The 24,832-nt window shown below is 58.9% G+C and overlaps 3 protein-coding genes across 3 annotated transcripts; all 3 read right to left on the reverse strand.

Moving 5' to 3' along the window:
* Nucleotides 1-516: 516 nt before the first annotated feature.
* On the reverse strand, nt 517-8,727 carry SIAH2 (siah E3 ubiquitin protein ligase 2; the record flags this gene model as incomplete). The annotated part of the gene is made up of 2 exons (XM_084267361.1): nt 517-1,987; nt 8,359-8,727. The coding sequence occupies 2 exons, from the start codon at nt 8,725-8,727 to the stop codon at nt 1,430-1,432; spliced, it is 927 nt and encodes a 308-aa protein (XP_084123487.1). The 3' UTR covers nt 517-1,429.
* A 1,348-nt stretch (nt 8,728-10,075) lies between these two features.
* On the reverse strand, nt 10,076-17,796 carry MINDY4B (MINDY family member 4B; the record flags this gene model as incomplete). Its single annotated transcript, XM_084267165.1, has 13 exons — nt 10,076-10,286; nt 10,656-10,765; nt 11,705-11,881; nt 11,986-12,126; nt 12,396-12,468; nt 13,195-13,265; nt 13,783-13,848; nt 14,790-14,955; nt 15,654-15,745; nt 16,157-16,276; nt 16,779-16,916; nt 17,466-17,493; nt 17,714-17,796. The coding sequence occupies 13 exons, from the start codon at nt 17,794-17,796 to the stop codon at nt 10,076-10,078; spliced, it is 1,476 nt and encodes a 491-aa protein (XP_084123291.1).
* A 2,491-nt stretch (nt 17,797-20,287) lies between these two features.
* Nucleotides 20,288-24,064, reverse strand: CLRN1 (clarin 1; the record flags this gene model as incomplete). Its single annotated transcript, XM_084267460.1, has 3 exons — nt 20,288-20,553; nt 21,572-21,751; nt 23,812-24,064. The coding sequence occupies 3 exons, from the start codon at nt 24,062-24,064 to the stop codon at nt 20,288-20,290; spliced, it is 699 nt and encodes a 232-aa protein (XP_084123586.1).
* Nucleotides 24,065-24,832: the final 768 nt, after the last annotated feature.

Below are 24,832 nucleotides of genomic sequence, written 5' to 3' on the forward strand. Positions count from 1 at the left end.
GGCGTTGGGTGACCCTGTCCTAACCCCGAGGGGGGCTGCAGCTAGGACTGTCTTCCCTCCCTGCTTCATCTGTCACTTCAGGTGGAGCAGTAGAGGTCCCTGTCCCGAGGCTTCCTACTGCAGAGTAACTCAGTGGGCTGTACCCCTCGCGACTCGCTGCCCCTTCCAAACGGTGAACGTCCTAATCCTGAGCAGAGGCACCTGTGGAGCCAGCGCTGCTCTCTGGGGCTTGGGGCAGGAGGCCTCTGGTAGCAGAGGGGGGCTGTGGGCAGATTCAGCTTTAGCACCAGGCTGTGGTTGTGGTTGGCACGAATCAGGCTGTCACTGTCACCCTGGGACTCCAATCCCTCTTGGCTCTGCAGAGCGTCCCTCTCCGGCAGCGGGCTGGGCAGGGGGTGGGTGTGAGACCCGCAGGTGTCCTGCCACATGCCTGGCTGAGCTGGCTATGCTCAGTAATGGGGAGCAGCAGCCACTGCCACACACCCAGGAAGCACAGCAAGCCATGCAGGGTAGTTTTTGCAAAATATTTATTACAAAATTAAAGTAAATATGGCAACAAAACTTAAATAGCAAATGACATGACACTGGCCATAAAGCTCTTGCTATATTATTATTCTTTTACAATAATCAATAGTCAAGTATATCTCTGAGGGCAGCTGCGTGGGGACAGCTTGGATACATCTCTCTGTTACTGGCTCTGGGTGTTGGGGATGTGCTAGATGTGTGCCTCCTGCTCCACAGCACCCGCTGTGCATGGCCGTGCCCTGTGCTGGGCCCATTCACCCCAAAACACACAGGAGCTGGTAACTCCAGCACCCTGTGAATCCTGCTGGGCTTTACCCCAGCCCCTCCTCCCCTCTCTCCTCCTAAAACCACAGCAAAGGATCCGATGCCCATCCCTTTTTAGTAAGGTAGCAGGAAATGGATTAGTGACACCAAAGTACCTCTTGTTCCCCGCTGAGCCAGAACGCCTCTTGTGAGAGGCCCCTTGAACTTCGTTCCTTTCCTCTCCCACCCTCTGCTATTGAAGCTCACTGGTGAGAGCCAGTCTGAGGTCCTGCTGAGAGGGCTGTCAGGTGCGCCCCAGGCAGGAATGCAGTCCTTCGAGTCCCTCAAGCCACATGTCTAATGGAAGCACTCTTTAAATAAAATATAATTAAATTAAAAACAGGTGACTGTGTGGGGAATCTTCCTAAGGCACCCAAGAATTTTAAAAAAACCTTTTTCCCACTCATATTTCTTACAGGACAGGATGCTCTTGTTCCTCTTCTCTCCGGAGTTAGAAACGTTGGCTAGTTAGGAACTTTAGCATACAGGATGATGTAGTTTGAGTATCGCTGAAAAAGAAAAAGAGAGCAAAAAGAAGACCCTTGGTGAAGGTAAAGCACTGTGTCCAGACAGCCTGGGCCTCGCTAGCTACGCAGACACATCAGGGGCAGCAGGTGGAGATAGTCACGTTGATGCCGAGGTTGCCGTTGTCAGCGAAGAGGTGGGCGATGGCTGTGTCGAAGACCAGGCAGTCGCTGTTGAGGATGGCCGCCGACACGCCGTCGTGGATGGAGCGCGGCGTCGCCTCCCAGGTCAGCCGGCGGCGGTTCCCGTTCAGCTCCAGTCTGTAGGCAAAGTTCTCTGCCTGCTTGCGGGTGCCGATGAGCAGCACGATGGCAAAGAACTGCTGGTGACCTTCGTACTTCTCCTGCTTCTCCAGCACCAGCATGAAGTGGTGGCCGAAGCACGACTGCATCATCACCCAGTCAACCGCCCCTGGAAGGTTAATGTCCGTGGCAAGGAAAACGATGTCTTCTCCCTGCAGGGTGGTGATGCTCTTGTGGGCGTGCATGAGGTGGGACATCACGGCTTCCAGGGATCCCTGCCACTTACAGGAGGCTCCGGGGCATGGGCAGGAGTAGGGGCGATACTCACAGATGTCTTCGTGTTCTGGCTTTTCTGTGTGGTGGAGTGTCAGCGAGCAGCCGGTCGTGGCGTACTGGAAGGAGACAAAGACAAGCCGTCAGGAAACACACCACCAGTACTGCTCCCTGCTCCCAACTGGGAGCACTGGTGACCAACCAGAACTCGTTCTCGCTGCACGCTTTACGTTAGATGCTCCTGTTCAGCCCTGGATTCGGAGCTGAGCTCTGTACTTACTGCTGTTCCCACTTAAAGATGGATTCTTCTTGTCTTTTGTGGCCGTTTTCTAACACAGGCACTCAGATACAATCTGATTGATCTAATCTGGTCAGCTGAGCTGTAGTTAGATCTGCTGCTGCAGTTAGACCTGATCAGCCCAGATCAGGTCCTGGTTTAGATTTTTCTTGTCTTTAAAAAGAACAAAGGAGTCTAGTTTCAGCAAACAGCTACTAGGGTGAAGTGCTTTTAATAGATGCACCTCGTTCCCACCACTGAGCAGAAGCCCTTGATTAGATTCAAATGCAGATTGCCCACAGCTTTTTTTAACTTTCTGTAAGGCTGGAAGAGTTCCAGCACTGCAGTTGTGAGAGGTGGGAAGAGAGGAGACAGCGTTTCACTGAGCACAAAGCCAGCCCAGGAGTGAGTACCATCTACCTGCTTTTACTGTCACCGGGCAACTTAGAGGGGCAGTTTGCTTTAAAGAACTGGGGGTGCTTTCCTTCTTCTCCAGCCAGTTCAGTTGCCCACACCGACCATATTTCATATGTTTCCTCTGTAAAGAAAACAAGTCTCTCCTCAAGAGCACAGCTCACCCAGTCTGTGGGTACCTGTCGTGATACTGACACCATGTCAATGCTATCGTGAGGGTTACAACACGTGTGCACAGCTGCTTACAGATGCCAAGACACTTCCCTGAGGACAGGTACAACCAAGGTATAAATTATCTCTGGGCTAATATGTCCAGCAAGGAGCCTCAGCCCAGAGGGTTAAATGCTCAGGATGCCAGTCAGCCACCCTCTGAACAGTGCACAGCAGAAACTCGGCCCTGTGCTGCTGGAGGAGCTTGTTTCATAAGCTACAAAGAGTTAATGTGAGCCCTGCCTGTCCCTGCTGCTTAATCCTCTGCTAACAGCTTCACTAAAGGGCTCTGCAGAGGAACAAGGCCAAAGGCAGAAGCCCCATCACAGTACCCCAGAGGCTGGCTGTGCCTGCTGCAGTGGTCCAGGTACGTGTTGGTGTCCCAGCCAGGCAGCTGGTGCTTCCCTCGCTCCTACCCAGGTAACACTCCATCACAGCATGGTGATGAGCAGCGCTGAGCCTGACCCCCTTAACAAGAACAGGGAGAATATACAAGCTGCTGCTGGTTGGGCAGAACCAGATGTGTGTGCAAACACGTGGTGGCGATTGTGAGAGGGAGAGAATAACAGCCAGAGGAGCAGAGTGGTGGCTCTGCCCCTCTCTGCAAGAGGCAGCTGCTGCTGCGTGCTCCCCAGCCCATCACCAGGGGTTCCCTTTGGTCAAAAGCTGGACCAAGGATAGGAGACAGCAAACAGCAGGAGACTTGCTGTCTTCATGCTGCTGGGCAAGTGTCATGGGTCTGCAGCACACCCCTCAAACCCGAGGTTACATGACACCTTCTGGCTGCTTGGCCTCTGCACTCGGTCCACTGCCCTGAGACGGTGAGCCAGGGCTGCAGGGTGCCAGCAGAGCAGGGGTGACACCAACGCCTGGGGGGCCAGCACCTCTGCTTTCTGCTTTCCCACTGCCCTCCTCATGGTGCCTGTGTTCCCTGTGGGACAGCATGGTGTGCTTGCTTCCACAGTCCTCTGTGTAGCACTGCATTCACCTTCCCAGGAGGAAACGTGCAGCTCAGAGCCTGTGACCACGTACCAGCCTCAGCAGCCCAGGTTTTAGGGGCGTATGTCACGCTGCAGGGGCTGCTCTGGAGTGTCCTGAGGCACTCAGAAAACATTGTTTAAGCTTGGATGTGCTCAGCAGAGGCAGGCCAGTGTTACCAGGCTTGTAAACAAAGGCAGGGACACAGGATTAAAGTAACTTGTCTGAAGCCACCTGGGAAATCAGTGGCAGAGCTGGGAATAGACTGCCAAGTCCAAATCCCTCCTGCTCTAGCCGGCCACTCTCCCTCTAGTACAGCAGTAGCTCAAGATACAAACAAGGCTTGTGGGGAGAAGCAGCCTGCCTGCTCCTGTGTGTCTGTCAGCAGCGTTCAGGGACCTGAGGACCGAAAGCCTCTCGTGCTTCTCCCTCCTCCAGTGCTTTGTAACACACCTGCCCTGCCACTTGAGATGCCTCCAGCCTTCCGAAGCGTGCACTGAGCGTGGGTTCAGAGGCTCAGCCCAGCCCAGCACGGTCCTAGGGAGCTCTCCTGGTGACGCACAGCGAGGTCCAGCCCAGCACACAGCAAGCCTCTGCTTTCCAGAGCCTCACACCAGCACGGAAACCAGCTGCACGCAGGGTGTGCAGTGACCTCTGCCCTGCTGGCAGTGCCAGGGCTGCTGTCACGGTGCTCTGGGAAAGGACCAGTGAACTTTGTGCCATACATGTGTGCAGGCCCTGCGCCCTGGGACTCAGAAACACATTATTTACCTGCTGTATATTTGCTTAAACTTTTTTAAATGACTTTTTTAAATTTTGAAATCAAAGCAAAGCTCAGGGGAGGCTGTAGAGGCAGCATCAGCCCACACACAGGACTGAGTCTGTGAACAGTAACAACATGAATGTGCAATTTCTGTTTGCAAGTTGTCTGCTTACGTGGGAAACCTGCCACACCTTCCCCACACGCATGGGGGAGCAGCAGAGGGCTAAGTTCAGCCTACAGTTACTCTGCTGCTATTTAAGGCCAGTTACTTTAGCTACAGCCTCACTGTGCCTTCCACTGCTCAAACGCAGAGTGTGGTGGTGAGGTGCAGACAGACTCCTCTGCAGTGTCAGAGCACAGCACATCGTATTGACCGGATTCACTTTCCTTCAAGACCAGAACCATCTGGAGAGCCAGAACCACAGCCGTGGCTGCAGTAAGAGGTGGCTGTGGTAGAGGGTCTGGGAGGTCTCCCTTCCTGTGAGCTACCTGTCCCAGCTTCCAAGCCAGAGCATCACTGCTCCCAGGAAAGCTGCTAACAGGGTTTCAATCCCCTGGAAAAAGAAAAGTCAGGCCACATAGACTTACATTTTTCTCTTAATGCTTGTAATAACTGGAGAAGTCATTTCCCTTTTTATAAGTAAAGCTTGTTGTTAGTTGAGTTAACCACAAGCATGGGGTAGCCACTGGTGTACCTGTGCAGGAGGAGGGTTTTCTGGTCAGGTTTTGGTCTCGTTTTCCCTGTCACATGTTGCTAGATGCCACCCCTGCAGCTGCCCCACCGGGCTGCTGTCGTGTACACACACACAGAAGCCACTGCTGGAGATTCCTTCCTTACCATGAGCTAAAACTAGCCAGCTCTCTGCTGGAGGCACGTTCTGCTGTGAGCTGCAGCACAAGCAGGAGCTGCCAGCGGTTCTGCACAGGGCAGATGAGGAGCTGGTCCCACGTCACTTCCACAGGCACCACGATCACTCAAGCATGAGCATCTTTGTCAAGTCCGGCTGCAGAAGGCCGGCAGGACACGCAGGGTGCAGATCTCAGCTCGCACTGGCAGTTACCTGGGGACAGCAGTGCTGATGACAGCACAGAACACCCACAACTCCACGGGCCGTCCCACCAAGGGCAGGAGAAGGGCTCAGCAGACAGGCACCTCTCCCACCCTGCCTCGCTCAGCTCCACAGCCGCTGCTCAGGGCGTCCCTCTCGCGCTGCTCTGAGGATGGGCTCTGGTGTCCCTTCATAAAGCTGCTCAGTGGTAGGGGTTATGTTAGAGCTGGTATTGGACAAACCCCACAAAGGTACAGAGAGTCAGCTTCCTGGCTTAGAGGGCGCCTTTGCATTGCTTTCCACTTGCACTGGTGTGAAAGATAAAAGAAAACAACTAATTCCTCCTGGCATTCATTAATTAGGAGTCTGAGTGTGTTTATGACATGCTGATTGCTTAGAGCACTAAAAGGCATTTTATATTTTCAGTAACTTCACTGTGACTTTAGATGATTTGAGTCTTAATTCTTTTTCCAGCAGGCATGTAAAGCCCAGAGATGCAATAGCTGTAATTATGTCATGAAGCATGTTACGAAGAACAACCCTGAAGGCAGCTACAGCAACACCAAACCCCTGGTTTGTGTTGGCTGGGCCCTGGCTCAGCCCCGCTTTGGGTACCGCTCGCAGCTGCCCGGAAGCACCAGCACCTCCTCCAGACAGACCAGCTTCTCTATTTATTCTCTCACCTTCTCTGGAGCTCCGACCTTCCCCTCCCCTCGTCTCTCTCCCAAGGCTGACGTTGGGTTCCCTCAGCATGGTGAAAGCCACATGTGAGTCAGCATGGGACCAGCCCAGCGCCGGTGCGGGGCAGCTCCTGCCGAAAGCCACGGTGCTGCTGCACCGCCAAGGGACACGCTGGGTCACCACCCCCATGGCTGCCCGTGACCCAGCTGAGCTGCAGCCACGAGGACACGGTGCTGTTGCTGGGCCCAAGAGTCAAGAGTGGAAAGCATTAAGGTGTGCTGATTTCACCCTGCAGCCTCGGGGAGCAGTGAAAGCAGCAGAGCAGGAATTGCTCAGGGCAGAAGAAATCCACATAAAAAGGAGGGTGTGTGAGGAAGAGGAGCAGAGCCTCACTGACACCTCTGCCCCGAGCTCCTGGGTGCCTGACAGCCGGGGGCAGGGGGTTCATGAGCAGACCCTGGTGTGCAGGAAGGACTCACACTCCTGCGTGGGTCCTGCCGTGGGAGGGTCTGCGAAACAGGGCTCCACCGGGGCTGTGTTTTTGGGGCTGCAAGTCCCAAGGTGTGACCATGGCAGTGTGGTGGTGCAGGGGAACTCGGCCAGACGCACCCGTTGTGTTTAGGACAAGCAGGGGATACCCACTGCCTCAGCCCAGCTGCTGCCACTGACTGGATTCTGTGAGCAGAGGCGGCGGGTGCCTGCTCACCGCACGCTGCCGGAGCACCCGCTCCAGCCCCATCAGCCTCATGCCAGCCTGACCACAGCTCTCCACCTCGGACAGCACCCTCTCTTGGAACTTTGTCCTCACGTTCCACATCAGCCACAGCTCCAGCAGGTCCAGTATCTGTCCCGCTGCCACTGAGGCCTGTGGCTCCAAAGTGCTTTGGATATTGCAGAGGTAGGAGCATCGAGAGGCTCCAGGGAGGCACAGAAGGGACCCTCTCAGCACCACCTGCGCGTACACATCTGCCATTCCGGTGAGCTCTTAGGAAGGACGTGCACTTTAGAGCCCTTCACCTCGTTCTTTTAAAGAGAAAATGTGCTTTAAGAGAACAAGACTTAAATGTTTCACCTGAATATTTCAGACAGTGCTGAGACAGACCCGAAGAGCAGAGCAGTTCAGATCTAAGCACTGCCCTGAGAGCTCACCAGCGCTGCAGAGACCTCGTGAGACACCAGCACGATTCCTGCTACCGCCACGAGACAGAGTTTTAAGACCGAGCACAGGTTGAAATAACCAGGGGGTGGGAAAGCGGCCCAGCCTTTGTACCTACTGATTACACCAGGTCCTGGGACAGCACTGGAGCGGGATCTGCAGCGAGTTAGAAGCACTGCAAGGTTGGCAGCGAGAGGCTGGTGGCACTCCCACCATCCCACTCAACCTGAGAAGCTCGCCAGCCCACGGCAGGCGAGCGGAGGCAGCCGGTGCCTCTGCTGTGCTCATCAGGCCCCGGGGAAGAAGAGGCCAGGGCCCAGCACGAGGCCTTTGCAGAGCCACCGCTCGGCTGCAGCCGAGCCCCACGTGCTGCTCGGGGGATCCTCAGCGTGGCAGCTGCTGTAAGCGCCAGGAAACCATCCCCTTCTCCAGCCGCCCAGCGAACCTGCTGCTCATGCCGGATGAGCTGTAGAAAGCTCCTTGAAGTCTTGCTGCGAGCTGCAGTGTTTCTGCATCAAACCAGCAAGGAAGGCGAGGCACAAACCCGCCAGGAAGCCGTGTGACAGGCTGCTCTCCCCTCCTCAGCGAGCAAACCCGGGGCAGCACAGAGGCAGCCGACCTGTGCCTCCCCCAGCCCGGCCCTGGGGCTTTGGAAGTGATGGATTGTTTTGGTTTTCAGCCTTTAAACACCCTCCCTTGCTGCTTAAAAGAAAACACACACCCCCCCCCCCCCCCCAGCACGCTTGGAGGGGGTGTTTACACTGACACGGAGCGGCAGGCTGCTGGCGGAGGGGATGTGCCACAGCAGCGAGCGGCCAACACCCAAACTTTTCCACCCCGGAGAGAAAGTTTGCTGCCCTTGGCCGTCACATCACGCCGCCCGCCCTCCTTCCCGGCCTGGGGGACGGGTGAAGATGGGGAGCAGGGGCACGGGGACGGCCCTGGCAGCCCGCACGCCTTACCTTGCAGGGGAAGAGCACGGCCGAGGCCACCTTCTCCATGGCCAGGTTCCTGATGCTGGGGCTGAGGGAGCCCCGGCAGGTGGGGCAGAGGCTCAGCTTCTGCCGGCATTGGTTACAGACCAGGTGCCCGGCCTGGCACTGCAGGATGGGCGGCAGCACATAGTCGAAGCACACGGGGCACTCGAAGAGCGAGGTCAGTTCGTGGTGCTGCTGCTGCTGCTGCTGGGGCGGCGGCGGCGGCGGGGGCGGCGGCGGGGACGCCCCGCCGGGGCCCGGGAGGACGGCGGCGGGCAGGGCTGGGGACGGGGCGTGCTGCTGCTTGCCGCACGGCTTGTTAGCGCCGGGGCCGGCGGAGGACGGGCGGCTCATCGCGCCGCGCCGCCGCCGCCACCATCGGGCCGCCGGAGGGGGGGGCCGGGGGGGGAGGAGGCAGCGCTGACGCAAGCGGCGGCGGCGGTGACGTGAGCGGCGGCTGCGCGCGGCCTCCGCCCCGCTCCCGACATGCCCCGGGTGGGCGGTGCGAGCGCGGGGCCCGGCGGCGGCACCCGGAGCGTCCCGGGCGGGCTCGGCCCGGAGGAGGGAAGGCTGCTGCGGGGAGAGCGCCCAGCCCCGTCCCGTCCCGTCCCGTCCCTTCCCTTCCCTTGAGGGGCTCCAGGAGAGCTGGAGAGGGGCTGGTGCCCGGGGCAGGGGCACGGAGAGGGGTGTCTCAGTTCCTGGGGCAGCCCCTCGCCGCCGTGTTCCGGGCCCCGGCAGCACCCTGGGTGTCTGTGGGGTGAGTGTGGGGCTTGCTCAGGCTGGTTTGCGTTCTGCAGAGGCTTCAGAGAGGCGGCAGCAGCCGCTGCTCGCCCCGTGCGGGGCAGAGCTCCGCAGACACCGGTCCCTGGCCGGGGCTGCACACGCGGCTCTCTCCGAGAGCAGGAGGTGTCACGGCGGCCGCCGCCTCCTAAAGCCCCTGCGAGCGAGGTGTCCCCTGGCAGGAGGCAGGGGCCGAGTTCCCGCCGAGGGAGGGGGGTGGTTCAGTTTACCCCGGCGCCGGAGGCGGCTTCGGGAGGAGCGGAGGGGCGGGAGCCCGGGGCCGGCGGCGGGGCCGTGCGCCCCTGCCCTGCGCTGCGGCTGCTCTCGCTTCCCCTTCTGCCGGAGCGCTGGGCCGGGCCTTGGCTGCACCCGGGGCGGGAGCAGCGGGCAGGGGGTGAGCGGGGGTGGGAGATGGGGGTCTGGGGCGATGCTACAGCCAAAGGGACCCTTCTACTGACCATTGTGCAGCCTCCAGAGCCCCGCAACGCGCTGCCGTGTGCTGGGTGTCTGGGCTTCGTTAGCACTTGCCACGGTTTCGTTCATTCATTATTAGCTTGTTATTTGCATAAGTCTTTGCTGGTATTCCCCAGCCAACGTGAGCCCTGTCCTGCCCTGGCTGGGCTCTCTGCACCCCCTTTCCGGGGCAGACCCGTGCCAGCCGGTGGGCTCCTCGCCCCGCTGCACCCCGTCCCCAGCTGGCTCTCACCTCTTCTTTTTGCAGAATTCAGACGATTAAACCAATCGTGCGTCGCTTGCAGGACGGTTTATTGCTCTGGGTGCCGTTGTCAGTAGCAACACGTGTTGTGGTATGACTAACAGGGCTTTCCTGGGTGAAACAGGCAGGGCAAGGTGGTGGACACGAGCGAGGGGCCGTGTGCCCTGTCCGTCCCACCTGGCTGCTGGGGCTCGGCCGTGCCCCTGGTCAGTGCAGCCGCAGCGAGGAGCGTCCCGTGAGACTGGCTTTTGTGCTGCTGTGTGGGGCACGGGGCAGCTCCCTGCGCCAGCCCGGCTGAGGTCTGTGCTCAAGCTGTGGCTGAAGCAGGAGAGGGGCCTGGTAGCAGATACCACCCTGGCAGAGGAAACCGGACTCGTTGGGAACAGCTAGATTGGCTGGACACACTGGGTTAAATAAACTGGGTGCACACGGTGTTGTCAGTGCTCAGTACACATTTCATTCCTGCTACAATTCCTGAACACCTCTGCCTGGCACGGGGGGAAGGCAACCTGGCACCCTCTGTGCTTTCTGTGCCAGCTGCCGTGGGAGGCAGAGCAACCCCCGTCCCATCACCGGGACAACGTGTGCAGCGAGGCAGCGACTGTTCCTGCCCAGCACGGGCGGGTGTGAAGCCTCGCTGAGCAGGGCGTCCTCTGGGGGGGCAGAAGGCCGTTTGCTTGTTGGATGGAAACATTTTGTCACCCCCAGGCTGCAGCGTTTGGTGCGTGGGCGGCGAGGGGGCAATGCAGGCGCCTCACAGGAAGGGCTCTGTCCCGTTCCAGCTGACGGTTGCGCCCTCCCACTTGGTCCTGATGACCATCTCCAGGGACGGGCGCCTGTTCCCCGGGCTGCTCGGGTCCTCACGTGGGGCCTCTTCCCAGTGATGCGAATGAGTGTCTGAAACCAGTGAAAAAAACGGCTGAACCACCCCACCCCCCAACAAAAGGCTGTTTAAGGAGAGGCTGAAGGCAGACCGGGCGGGATGGCTGCAGGTGTGCTGCCTGCCCGGCCCAGGAGGGGGTCAGGGCAGCAACGGCTCGGCCTCCCCCGGCCCCCGCCTTGGGGAATTTCAGGTGCTATAAATGCAGCTGCTGGCCCCTCGTGGGGTATGTTTGCATATCGGTTTTCTGAACAGATGTGCACGTCCTTCTCTGCGGCCACGGTGTGTATCGAGACCGGGAGTCTCGAGTCACCCTCTCCTGCAAACTCAGCCTGCAATGTGGGTGCTCCAGTGAGTGCTGCAGTGATGGGAGAGGGAGGAAAAGGGGCTGGGTGGCCAGAGAGCAGCAGTTAGCTGTGCACACTGGCACTGAGGGGACCAAGGAACTCGCTCCAAAGCACACAGCCTGCTTCACACCCCGCCTGACGCCGCAGGGAGCAGTGTGTTCCCCTGCTGTGGGTGTAGAGCTCGAGGGGGGGCACAAGGGCCATGGTGGCACTGGCTGCTGGGCAGGAAGGTACCAGCTCAGGTCTAAGTCAGGTGCTGGCTGTCCTGCTGGCACTGGTGCCTGCTCAGCCCGTGGCATGGAGAGTGGAACGGCCCAGCCTTGCCTGGTGCTGAGCCCAGGGACTGGCTCGGGCTTGAGGGGGCAGCCAGTGGGCCGGAGTTCATGTGGGGATCCAGGAGTCGCTGCTGCTCCTGTGGCTCCTCCTGGCAGTGGGCCTGAAAGGGTCTGGGCCTCTGGGAGCCGTGTGCTCCTTCCCATTGTGTTTCACCCTGTTGTTGGGAGCAGACCCCTCTCGTTGTGCAAAGGCCAAGACCACACGCAGCAGGGGTGCCTGTCACGTCCCCGGCTGTACCTGGTGTCCTGCCCTGGCAGCTGGCTGCGTACCTACAGTCAGGCGGGCTGTGCGTCCCTGGTCCCGCTGCCCGCTGTACAGGTACAGGTGGAAGACTCTCTCCCTCCTCCAGTGGGAGAGCAGCAGGCGGTCGGTGCTGAAGAGGACGCTGTGCCTGCCGCAGGCGCTGCACAGCCAGACAGGCACCTGGGGTGTCCGCAGCCCGCGGCACACCTGGGAGAGGGTGACGCTGCCTCAGGCACAGTCCGTGTCCGCAGTGCCGGTGGTGTGCAGGGTGGTACAGCCGCCATGCCGGCCGCGGCCCTGCCAGCTCTCACCTGCTGCTCCGCCTGCGCCCGGCCCCAGCACAGGTAGCCCACCGGGCCCCGCCACGCCTGGCCACGGCCGGGCCCCGGGGCCTGCCCGCCGGTGAGCTGGCTGGGGCTCGCTCGGCCTGTCAGGAGGAGGCTGAGCACGGCCTGCGGGGAGAGGGCCCATGGCCACGCTGCGGCGCGGAGCTGCTGGCGCCCTGCTCGGCCGTGCCCCTGGCTCCTCGTTAGCAGGGGTGTATTCACTGCACAGTCACATCAGCTTTACAGTTGTTACCCACGTTTTAAATGCATTGTGGTGACTGCCAAACGTTCTGCCGTGGCCTCACACGTTTTTCCCCCTGGGACTGAGGGGTTTTCCCGCAGTCAAATGCAGGAATAGCCCAGGTAGGGAGCCCGAGCAGTGAGGCTGATCTCACCTGTGTGCAGGTGGCGTGTCCCAGCCCACACGTCAACAGAGGAGCTGCCGGGCAGCCTAAATCTTCTCGGACCCTGTAGAGGGATCGCAGGGGGTTGTGAGGGGCTCGGTGAGGGCCTGAGGGCTCTGGGGCTGAGGGAAGGGGGCAGTGCTGTCCTGACACAGCCCTTCTGTGCTGGCTGGAGCTCTTACGCTGCAGACCTGTTCCTATTCAGATTCAGGGTGAGGGTCCAGCCCCCGAGACTGCTGGCAGTGCGGGTGCTGCCGAAAGGCCTCCCTGTGCCAGGCATAGCCTGGGTGCAGCTGGTGGAGGCAGCTCAGAGTAAATCAGGTTCTTGCTCAGTAGCTGTGGCGGTGTCACCATAGTGTGAATCACGGTTGGTGCTGGTGTGAACACACCCATGTACCTTCTGACAGCATCCCTGCCCAAAGCAGACTGCGCCGGGACGGGCAGAGCCTGTGGCTACAGTCCTGCCACAGTCTGCCTGTGTTCAGCTGAACTTCTAGAGACCCTCCTGTTCAGTGACTGCTGCAGTCTGTGGGGAACCCCTGGGTTTACGGGGGTCTTGGGGTTCGCTGTGTGTGCAGAGGCTTCTCTGCCGCCCCTCCTGCCTCCTGCTGGGCGTGCAGGGTGTGTGGTACTTGGGTGCAACACCCGTGTCCGTCAGACACAGCCGGTGGGTCTGCGGCCGCCCTGGGCAGCTGCTTCTCTGCATTCAACTAACGAGGGGCTTTTCCCAAGGGAAACAAGGGAGGGACCACTTCAGAACATGCAGCTGAACTGAGGGAACACAGCATACCTTTCCAGTGTCCTGGAGAAGAGCAAACTGTATAAGAAGAGGATGACTCCGTGGCTGCCTTCGGCCCTGAACTGGAGAAGGAAATAATCAGAGAGAAGGAATTCTGCCAGGCATGGGATGTGTAATCGAAACAGTTCCTCTGCCTAAATGCAACCTTGGGGGTGTGTTGAGCCAGGTGCTGTTACTGGAAGATTTCCTAACCAGTTTTGTGGTGTAGGATCCAGTAAAAGCAAAAGGGAAGGAGAAACTTCCAGTTACTGACTGAACTGGGTCTGTGCACTCTCTCCCCTTTAGCTTTGCTGAAGTTGCAAGGAATGGTGTGTTGCACTGGAGTCAGGAGCGAAGGGCTGCCCCTGCTCACACAGCGCTCGTGGCACGGCTGGGGAAGTGCTGGGATGTCAGTGGGAGCGGGACAGTTTCCCATGGGACAGGTGAGAACTGGTCTGTGAGTCACCCTTGAGCCATCAGAGCACCCTGCTGAGGGTGATGCTGCTGCCCCCTGCACAGCAGCTTCTGATGGGGAGAGCAGGGGTGAGCAAGCAGCAGAGTGACTCAGAACAGAGCAAATACCCAAATACCCCCACTTACACGGTGAATGTGGGCAGAGAGGAACTCCTGAGCTGCTGCTTTCTCACCGAACTCAAACAGCTGGACCTGTTGGGCACGAGCACAGGGGAAGGTGTGAAGGAGACATTAATTATATTGAAAAGCCGAGCTCTTTAATCCAGGCAGCTGAAAGAACCATGCACGAGTCTGTTCTGCCCCTTCCCAAAACAGGGAAGAGATAGAGGAAGCACTGACTGGTTTCTGCTTTTGTGGGTGAAGAAAGTGGAGCCCTGGTGACAGGATGGCAGCAATGGGGCTCTCAGCAGTGCCTGGCAGGCTGTGCTGGCACCTCCCCACCCCCAGAGCACCAATGGTTCATGAGATTTTACACTTAATAATCTCAGTCGTGCCTCTATAGGGACCAGGTGTGTGGAGGGGGCTCTGTATTCACTCTTTGAGCCTCTATAGGGACCAGGTGTGTAGAGGGGGCTCTGTATTCACTCTTTGAGCCTCTATAGGGACCAGGTGTGTGGAGGGGGCTCTGTATTCACTCTTTGAGCCTCTATAGGGACCAGGTGTGTGGAGGGGGCTCTGTACCCACTCTTTGAGCCTCTATAGGGACCAGGTGTGTGGAGGGGGCTCTGTATTCACTCTTTGAGCCTCTATAGGGACCAGGTGTGTGGAGGGGGCTCTGTACCCACTCTTTGAGCCTCTATAGGGACCAGGTGTGTGGAGGGGGCTCTGTATTCACTCTTTGAGCCTCTATAGGGACCAGGTGTGTGGAGGGGGCTCTGTACCCACTTTTTGAGCCTCTGTAGGGACCAGGTGTGTAGAGGGGGCTCTGTATTCACTCTTTGTGCCTCTATAGGGACCAGGTGTGTGGAGGGGGCTCTGTACTCACTCTTTGAGCCTCTATAGGGACCAGGTGTGTGGAGGGGGCTCTGTACTCACTCTTTGAGCCTCTGTAGGGACCAGGTGTGTGGAGGGGGCTCTGTGCCCACTCTTTGTGCCTTTACAGGACCCGGTGTATGGAGGGTCTCTGTACTCACTCTCTCTGTGAAGCTGTCGGCTCTGTAGTCTCCACTTGGCACGATGTGGATGGCTGTGCCGATGAGGCAGACGATGGCCCTGCCACCTCCTCCCGCTGCCCACAGGGTCTCTGCCAGCGCCGCGGCCAGCGCCTCGCCTTGCTCCCGACGGCTTATCCTGCACAGCCTGTGATGTGGGGGACAGGGCTGTGGGACGGGCATGCTGGGGGGGGCCGTGTCTGGGGGCCATCCTCAGCGTGCTGAGAGTCCCCCACCCTCAGGCTGAGTCCCACAGTGAGAGGGTCCCTTCCCGTGCCGAGCTGTGCCCGTTGTCCTTGAAATTCCCACTTTGCCCCTGGCACTGTCGCTGCTGTGGACGCGCCGTGTGCCGGGAGCGCCGTGTGCCGCCGGGATCTCACCCTGCTGGGGCTGCCACGTGGGTGTCCCCAGCACCAGGCACTGAGCCCTGCCTCCCCCTTCCCAGTCCCCTGTGGCTGGTGAGCAGCTGGCAGTGCCGGTGTTGCCAAGCACTGCCATGGGCTGTGACTGTGGCACCAGGGAGTGGGATGGGGAAGAAGTGCCACCGTTACAGGAACAAGTGGCTTTGGTTTGGCTTGGTTTGATTTGGTTTGATTTGGTCTGGTTTGGCTTGGCTTCGCTTGGTTTGGTTTGTGGGGATAAAGCTTTGCCAGGACGTCAGTCAAGGCTCTTCCCCAGGGGAAAATCCCCACCTGTGTATGCAAACCTGGATGGGGTCTAGTTTGGTTATGCCTTTGGCTCTAGTTCTGTTCTACCTTTGGCTCTAGTTTGGCTCTCCCTAGAGGCTGGTGCGGGTCTAAGCAATGCCAGGCAGTAGTTGTGTGTGCCCTGTGCTCAGCTCCTTACCTTTCCAGGTGAGTGTGTTCCGTGCCTCTTAGGAAGAGCAGGTATCTGATGATGTGTGCCTGTACAGCCATCAGAACGGCTCTTGTGCCCCCCTGGAAACAGAAAGACAGCACTGCCCAGCACTGCCCAGCACTGCCCAGCACTGCCCAGCGCTGCGGAGCCTGAGAAGGGCTCCCAGCTGAGGTGCTGGGTGTGCCTAGAAGGGCTGTGGGTTAGTTTTTCACCCGTGAGGTGCTGCTGCCGTGGGGGCAGGCTTGCAGAACATGGGGTGCAGGTGTGGGGTGCAGGCGTGCAGAGCAGGGGGCACTGCTGTGGGGTGCAGGCATTGCAGAGCAGGGGGCACTGCTGTGGGGTGCAGGCATTGCAGAGCAGGGGGCACTGCTGTGGGGTGCAGGCGTGCAGAGCCGGCGTGGCAGCCGTGTGCACCCAGCGCTGGCTCCAGCCCCCAGGGGTGGCTGAGGCACCGGGGGGCCGGGGCCCGTCGCTGTGGCAGAGGCATTTACCTTCCCTGCCTCCAGTGCGTAGGCCAGGTCAGCGTACGGCTCGCGGAACCTGAAGTGGGCCTGGGTCCAGTGGCAGCCGAAGCGGTGGAACACGCTGCCGAAGAGCAGCTCCCGCAGCCCCTGAGCAGGAGGACGGGCTGGGCTGGGCTGGGCTGGGCTGGGCTGGGCTGCCTTCCCCCCAGCGCTTCCACCTCATCAGGTGTGTGGCCATCCCCAACCCTACCTTGAGCAACATTGCACAAGGTGCTGTGCCTGGGGGCTGCCCGGGGCCACAGCCCCTCTGCCCCCCTGCCTCCCCTGCGCTGGGTGCTGCCGGGGACCAGCCTGGGGCTGAGCCTGCCCCTGGGCTCGCCCTGCACCACCCCGGGTCCCATGGAGCTCCTGCCCTGAGGCTCCTCACTAGGAAGCGCTGAGGAGCAGGGCAGCATTGTGCCTTGGCATTTGAGTGATCACCTAATGAGAGCCCAGCCCAGCGGGCTGCAGCCACGTCCTGTGAAGGTCTCATAAATAACCCATGGTGGGTAAAGCCTCCCAGCCTCCCGAAGCGCCGGGTCGGGTTCCCCAGTCTCTTTCTCATGACAAGATCCACTTACAGCCCCGCAGAGCTCAGCAGCCTGCTCACCATGGCCATTTCCAGGGAGATGGGCCGGCCGCCCGCGTCTGCGGGGACGGCAGAGGGGGGGTGAGGCAGCCGCAGCCCCCCGGCCTCTCCAGCTTCCTCAGCTCCAGCTCGTCCATCTCCAGCGCTGCCCTGGCCCCGCTGGACAGAGAGCAGCAGTCAGTGCATCATCCCCCAGCTGCCAGCTCGCCTGTGCCGAAATTACAACCACCCCTCCACACCAGTATTCCCAGTGGGGTGGGCACAGTGAACTGGTGATGGGCTGGTAGAGGGGCCAGGGGCTTCCAGCTTTTCCAGCCGTTACAAACACCTCCTCAGAGCTGAGCATTGGAGTATAAAGTGATGTCTGGGCTACAGGAAGGAAGGAGGGCACGGTGGGTCTCCTGAATGATCTCCAGATCTCCACTTGCTCTCCTTTCCCCTTGCTCTAAATCTGACCACAGCACACGTCCCTTTTAGAGGGAGAGGTTATGTCAGGCTGCTCTGCCACTGTGGCTTAGATCACTTTGTTGTGATCTATTTATTTTAAAGGAATTTATTCCTTTAAAGTGTCTGAAGGGAAGGGTTGTTTCTAAAGGAGGAGCGTGTGGCCCCTGAGGTGCCTGCGGTGCTCCCCAGCCTGTGAGCCCGGCGGGACAGTCTCAAAACCCCCGGGGCAGACACGGTGTTACCCCTTGGAGGAGCAGTTACCTGAGGACTTGTACTGCCCGTTTCCAAACTGAAATGGAAAAATAAGGCACAAATTAAAACCAAAAGAGGGGTGATGCTAACACACAGAAACAGGAGATGAGCCAGAGGAGAGCTTCGGAAGAGAGGAGCCTGAGCTGTGGTACTGGCATTACACAGACCTTGTCCCGTGGCCACACCATACTGTAGTGAGACACAACACAAAACCCGCCTGCAATTAAGATGATAATGAAGCCAAACAAAAGCCTTACCCACGGAAGCTGAAGATTTCCCTCCATTTGTTCAGATCTGCAATTTGGCTGTTGATCTCCTCCAGCTCTGCCCCTGGCTCCATGTGTGCAGCCTCCTTGTCTCCCATCTGCAGCTGCCCGTGCTGGGGGACGCTGGGGCGATGCTGGGGGACGCTGGGGGACGCTGGGGGCTGCTGGGGGACGCAGGCACTGGGGCTGCTCGGGAGCGGCTCCCCCAGCCCCCCGCCCCTGCGAGGCACCGCGCCCCTCTGCCTGCAGCCCGGCTGGCCGCCAGCTGCCGCCGGCACTGCGCGGTTAAACCCGCACCTGAGCCGGACTCAGCCGTGTCTCTGTGCCGTGCTGTGGGCAGTGTGAATGTTTAATGCCCGGCTCAGCGCTCCGTGATGGTGACGCAGCCCCGGCTGCTCCGCGGGGCTGGCTCCAGGCTGGGTGCAGGGGTGGGGTGCAGCCCCACCGACTTCTCCCCAGCTCTGCAGTAACGGTCACGGCAGCGCAGCGCTGCTCGGGCACAGAGAGCTGTCCTCAGGACCTGCTGTGTTTGCCTTGGGAAATGGGAATGGGGATGGGATGGGATGGGGATGGTGGTGGGGAGGGGATGGGGAGGGGATGGGTTGGGAACAGGGATGGGATGGGGGCAGGAATGGGATGTGGGGGAGCTGGGCTCTTTGTGATATCCCCATGTAAACACCTGGAGCCTGGGTCAGAGGCTGCTCTCTCCTGCAGAGCCGAAGGGATGGGACTGGGTTTATCTGCCCTGTGACAGCTCTGTGCATCTCTGTTCTTCACAGGTTCGGGCCAGCTCCTTCCCAGGAGTGACAAAGGATCATGCCAGGACAGACACACACGTGAGTGGTCCGTATGTCCATCCCTGTACGCAGCTGACTGCCTGAGCTGCTGCAGAGCTCCCAGTGTCATCAAACACCAGGGACAAGAAGGACCAAACTTTACTTCTCATTATGTATGTCACAGTAAACAACAGCAGGGGTTTAGTACAAACCACGTGTTAAGGGGATATGTTAACATTGAGAGGAATGTGCATATTAACTAAGAATTAAGTGATGAAACCCTGGGGCTGTGCAGCTCGGAGCAGCAGAAGTATAAAAACCGGTGCAGGCAGCAGGAGGCTCCCTGTGGGCTGCTGGAGCTCCAAGCAGGGAGCTGTCAGAGGCGGGTCCTTCCCGAGCCTGAGTTTCACCAGGTGAGGGTGGGTGCTGGGTGGGTTTGCTCCTCACCTGCAGCTGGGTGAGGAGGCTGCAGCCCTGCACATCCCCTCTTGCCTTCGCTCTGAGCATCGCTCCTGCACCCTGCCAGGACCTTCTTGCCGCGTCCCGTGGAGGCAGCATGTGGTGGCACTGGCTCCTTTGGGCTGGGCTGTGCTGGGCTGTGCTGGGCTGGACTGTGCTGTGCTGGGCTGTGCTGGCTTCGCTGTGCAGGGGCTGAGTGGGCTGGTTGCTTTGCCTGACAGGACGAAGTGTAAGGGTGAAGGGCTGGTGTGTGTGTCTGTCTGTCCTGGCTGCCTGCGTGCCTGGAGGTGGAGAACCTCAGCCTGCTGAGCTGCAGCATGTTCCCAAGCCCGTCCGTCATGATACCCCATGTGTATCCCCTTTGCCAGAGGTTTGGGGGTTGGTTGGTTGTGCTCTTTGATGAGGGGGGGTTGCAGGGCTGTTTTCCAGGTAGGGTCCCCGTGCTGCTGACCGGGCAGGAGATGGGAGGGTGCAGCATCCCTGGTGTGCTCTGGGAAGTGCCCTGTGCTGTGGAGCACAGCTGAGGTTACACAGCAGCACCAAGCCTGGCTGCCTCTTTCAGGTGAGCGGGAGGGAGATTGGGCATCTCCTCTACCCCCCTTTGCTGTGTGTGTCCCATTAGCTGTGATCACCAAGTCCCCAGCTGCAGCGACCGCAGAGGCAGCGAGGGTCAGGGCTAGGGTCAGTGAGACCGAAAAGCACCGAGGAGACTTTTATGGACCAGAGCGATGAGCTGCCGTGCCCGTGGTGCTGCTCAGAGTGTGAGTGGCAGGTTCAGGTGTCTGGGGCTTGTCCTGCGAGCTGTAGTGTGGAGCTGCAGCATGGGGCTCCTCCTCAGCACTGTGCCTTGGGCTGGGGCCTGATGTGTGCAGCCCATGTGGTTTCACTGGGTGCTCGGGGCTTTGCTGGGCATCTGTGTTCCCAGGCATGGGGACATGGGGACACCTGCACCCACCTTTGTGCAGTGTGTGCCCCTGCTGAAACCCTTTTATTTTAATCTCCAGACACAGTTCAGTGCTGCTGATATTCCCAGTTTTCTTCACACCAGCAACTTTCCAGTGAGCTATTTGAAAAACCCCCACAAGGGTCTCTGAAAGGCCTCCCCCCAGGATGGGAAGGCACTTTGAGCTCGACTAGGAATCAGGAGGTTGGGAAAGGCCCCCTTGGGATCATCCAAACAGTCTGTCTTTTGTTTGCTGCCTGCACCTTAGTGACACCTATTTGAACCCTTCCCTTGTTTTAAACTCCTTCAGAGCTAGCTGGTTAGCATTAGTACGTTGGAGGTCGTAGTGAGGAACCTCTGTGCTTTAATGTTCTACGCTCTGTAGCTCTAATACATCAGGTCGACTGCCCCAGTGACGGTGCCTGAATCTTTTGGTTTGGAAAAGGGAAAGTCAAACCCAGCAACCCGAATCAGCAGGGCGTTCAGGAAGTGCACCAGGGAGCAAACCAGGATGGTCCAGAAGGAGCTGGCAAACCCTTCGCTGTGAGTCTTGAAGGTAAAACTTCCCTCTCTGAAATTGGCGATTTTCTCGGAGAGGTGATGGACCTTCACCTCTGAGGAGAAGAGGATCATGATGAGGCAGCCACAGGAACCTGCAGTGGAGGGAGAGATGCTCATCATCCTGGTGAGCCCCAGGGCAAGGCCACGTCATGCACGTCACAACCAGGTGCCCCATCCATGGTGTTATCGTGGCCACCGTCACTCAGCTTGACAGGGACTATTTCTAACTGAACTCAGCTTAGGACCTGTGATATTTGGCCTGGCTGCTGCAGTGCCCAGGTCCTGTGTTGTACCTGAGCTCTGAGCTGAGCATGACTGAACTGCTGCACGTCTAGAGACAGACATGGGCTTGGTCCTTTACTGAAGTGATTGTAATATTCAACCTGGTGAAAGCACGGACTGGTGTGTGGAAGGGGCCTCAGACCCCTCAGTGCCACCCCACCCCCTGCCACCGGTGCCCCAAGCCCCATCCAAAATTGAACCCTGTGGGGATGGGGTAATGGTCGATCTTGCCAGCCTGAGGCAGTGGCCTGGAGACGGGCTTTGCCCTCTCTGTGAGTGGCAGGGGGACAGGGACAGTCTGTTATCCCCATTGGCAGAACATTGAGACCACTTACCAGTGAGTCACTGCCAGTGTCTCCCTTTCTGCTTCCTGACTCCTTCCTTCCTCCAGCACATCTTGCTGGTGTACATGGTGCCCTCCCACCTCGCCCTCCCATCATTGCTGATGATGTCTTTCTTGTTCCCCCTCTGGTGTGATTCCCAGTGGTGCTGTGCCCTGGGATGTGCCCCCAGCTCAGGGTCCCAGGGGCCTGTGGGCTCCATCCCCCCTTCTGCCAGCTCACGGAGGGGGCTGGGGCACCGGGCTGCCCGCTGTGGCTTTGCCCTCCCTGGCCCAGGGCCCACCCTCACTGAGGATTTGGGCTCTTCATCTCCTAACTCCAGTGTGAACCCCCTGTATTTTGCATTACAGCACAACCAGCTGCCTTTCTCCGAGCTTCATTTGGCCCTGTGGAGCCCAGGCAGCCGCTGCCCTGGCCAGTCTCTGCGCTGATACAACATCTCTGTGAGTAGTTAACCACAGGCAAGGCTCAGGCTGGGGGTACCTACATGCGATGAAGCTCCAGAGGTACAGCCCCACGGGGCCGTGCAGGGTCTCGTATGGGCTGCCGAAAGCGTTGAACATGAAGAACCCGGCTCCCACCAGAGCAAAGACGATCAGTACTGTGCAGAAGAGAACCACACTGACGTGGATACTTGCTGGGATAACTTTGAGCAGATCTGGAAAAACTAGAGACAGAAAGCGTTACTGCACACGTCAGGAGAAGGCGGCTCAGGAGCTGGGCAGGGACTTTACATCGTGCTCTGCCAAACGCAGCCAAAGCTGAAGTTACTCACAGGTTTTCCTGGATGATTGGCAGCAAAACCCGTCTGTGACACTCAGAAGCACAGACCAGTGAGGGGAGAAAGACCAGCTCCAGGAAAGCCTCCCCTGCCCTTCCCGAGGGTATCTCCCTACACCTGGTACTCCCCCTGCCCTGGCTGCCCCCAGTGTGGGATGCGGATCAGCACCTCTGCAGTTTGATGGTTCAACTCCCTACACCTTGCCAGTGACACACGAAGTGTGCTTTGGGAATGAGACCTCACATTGAGCAGACCTTCTACCCCGTGTTTCACACACGTATGGACACAAGCAGCAGTTGTGCTGCTCCTGGGGTCCCCGGAGCAATCGTCCTGCTGCACCAGTCGAGCAGCCAACACTGGTATGAGGAGCAGCATCAGCCCCGCTGCGCTGCCCGCTCGCTCTCAGCCCTGTAAGTGGGGATGGGGTTTGGTGCCGTTTGACTGAGGGAACACGGTGCTGTGCTGCCTGGGAGCCCTGCGCTGGCTCCAGCCTCGGCAGCGGCTCACGTCCTTAGAGTTTTACATGTGACTTAGGGGACAAATGAGTCCCAGCAGCTCCACTGGCCCAGTGAGATGCGTCCCCGCGCGGCAGTGAGAGCGATGGGCGTCCGGCATGCACGCCCCTGACCTTTAGAAAGTGAGCTGCTGACCCAGAAGCTGATGGGCATCAGCCAGAGCGAGTGAAGCGGAAGGCTCTCCCCGCCGAGCCGGCTTTGCTGGCAGGGCAAAGTCATCGTACAATGAACAGCGATGCAGTGCTCAGAGGGGAGTGTTTAACGGGTGCAAAGTAGAACAAAATAATTTAGGCTATTTTCTGTGCCTTTTCTCCTCAGATGTGCTGAAGTGCCCCTGAGCACATTGGGCTTGGGATGCGTCTGTCATGCAGGGTGTCTGGCTCTCGGGGATGCTACTGGCAGCACTGACCCGGGCAGCACTGACGGGACCCTGACGTGGTGGCTTCTGCAGGGGTGGGTTTCACTAAGCTCTCAGCTGTGCTTTCTAAATACCAATCCTAGTAAAGTAAGTGTTGCATTGGCTTTTCTGTGCCCCCAAGGCAGGATCTGAGCACGGGTTGTGAGGAGCATTGCGGTGCTGTTGGCTGGTGCTGAGCAGAGCAGCCGAAGGGAAGCTCAGCTGTACCAACAGACTGGTGACAGGCTGTGCTTAGAGAAGGCGAAACTTAGTGTTACATTCAAAGAACTCGGTCTGCTACTTTGGGAGAATATTGTGAAGTAAATAATAATGGATGCCCAGCCCCGTAGCCGTACCCTGCCTTGACTGGCTGCCACAAGCCAGTTACCCTGGTAGCAGCACAGTTCTGAGCTGTTCTGTAACGTCAGGCATGCTGTGTGTACAAGGGCTGTTTGCTATCAGCTGTTTGATGCAGGTTCTATCTCAATCGTGTTATTGATCTCCTTATCCTCCAGGATGAATCGGTTATGAATATTACCTGTAAGCAAAGCCATTGCTAACAGCTCTAGTGCAAATAACAGACACCAAGGTTGGGCTGTAGATGAACCGACTGAGCACCAGAGACCATCGGCCAGCTGCTCTTCCCGGTCAGCCAGCCAGCTCTGTTTCTCAGCAGCAGCTGAGCATATGGGTGCCTCAGGTCCTTCATGAGACCTCTGCCAGGTCAGTTCCCCAGGATGTTAATGCTGATGCAGGCACACACAGAGGGGGGGGGGCGGAGACCGACTGAAACCTTAAAGTATTCTTGTTTTAAAGTACTAGCACAGTTATACCGACTGTTGACACCGTTAGGGTGGTTCCTATCAGGAAAGGTGCCGTCTGAACCTCGAGATCAGAACCCAGCATTAGCTCTGCACCATTTCACGCTTGTCAGGCTCTGTCTGTGAGCGGGGGCCGGGGGGCTCCCCCCTCTTCCCCTCTGCTCCCCGAGCCGCGCCGCGGGGTTAAGCAATTCCGAGGCCATTGTTACTCACAGGAGAAGTGGAGGGGTCTGCCCCCCAGCCCGCACTGCCGCACGCGCTCGCCGTGGAACAGCCCGTACTGGATTTCTCCGATGAACTTGTCCAGCTCCTGGCCGGTGGCGTTGACGAGCAGGGCTCCCGTCTTGCAGAGGACCGTGCCCCTGACCCACAGCTGCGTGCCCACGGCTGCCGCCGTGCCCAGCGCGCAGGCAAAGCTCAGCACCCCGGCCACGCAGAAGATGATCTTCTTCTGCTGGGCTGGCATGGTGGCACACAGAGTCCTCTAAGGAGCGGCTCTCTGCACGGCAGCGACACGCTCTGCATTGGCTCGGCAAGCGGCCCAGCTCCCCAGAGAGAGCCCCAGGCAGCCCCCCCTCCTTGCGCTCCAGCAGCCAGGCTCCGAGGATGCTGCTGCCTTGGACTCTCCTCCCTGGCCCCTGCTCCAAGGCTCTGGCTTGTAGCTGCTGGGTTTCAATAGGCTGGAAACCGGACCAGTTGGCAGAGCGTTTCCTCCTCTGACACTTGATAACGCCGGTTTAAGGTGGCAGAAGGAACCTCTTGTAATGTGATGAGCGCTCTGCCCTCCCCAGCCCATCTGACTGGGGGAACAGGGAGGGGTTCAGGGGCTGGCATGGCTGCTGCGTCCCACTATCCCCTCTCCAAAAAGGGAGTTTTCAGAGGGTTTTACTTTTCCAGGCTTTCCTCTACAGCTCGCCATGCTGCACTGCTGGGATCGGGTGTTTGGGGGGTCTGTTCCTGCTGCCTGCGCCAAAGCTGGGCAGGTAAAAACCACCTCTTTCTAAAGGCGGCTGTGAGCTCTGGAGCAGAACACACCTCCCCTTCCCTGCAGAGGGGCTGCGGGATTTTAGCTCCATTGTCACCAGCTGGGAAAGGAACAGACTGGGAGACCCCCCTGTAGCAGTGACTGTGTCGGGGAAGAACTTGCTGGCGGGGGGTTAATCACATTTATCTGTTTGGTGACTGTGGTGTTTGAGGGTCAGCTTCCCGATAGTCTTTTCACCTGGAGGAGTGC

This window comes from Gallinula chloropus (assembly GCF_964237585.1).
Source record: "Gallinula chloropus genome assembly, chromosome: 8".
NCBI classification, from domain to species: Eukaryota; Metazoa; Chordata; class Aves; order Gruiformes; family Rallidae; genus Gallinula; species Gallinula chloropus.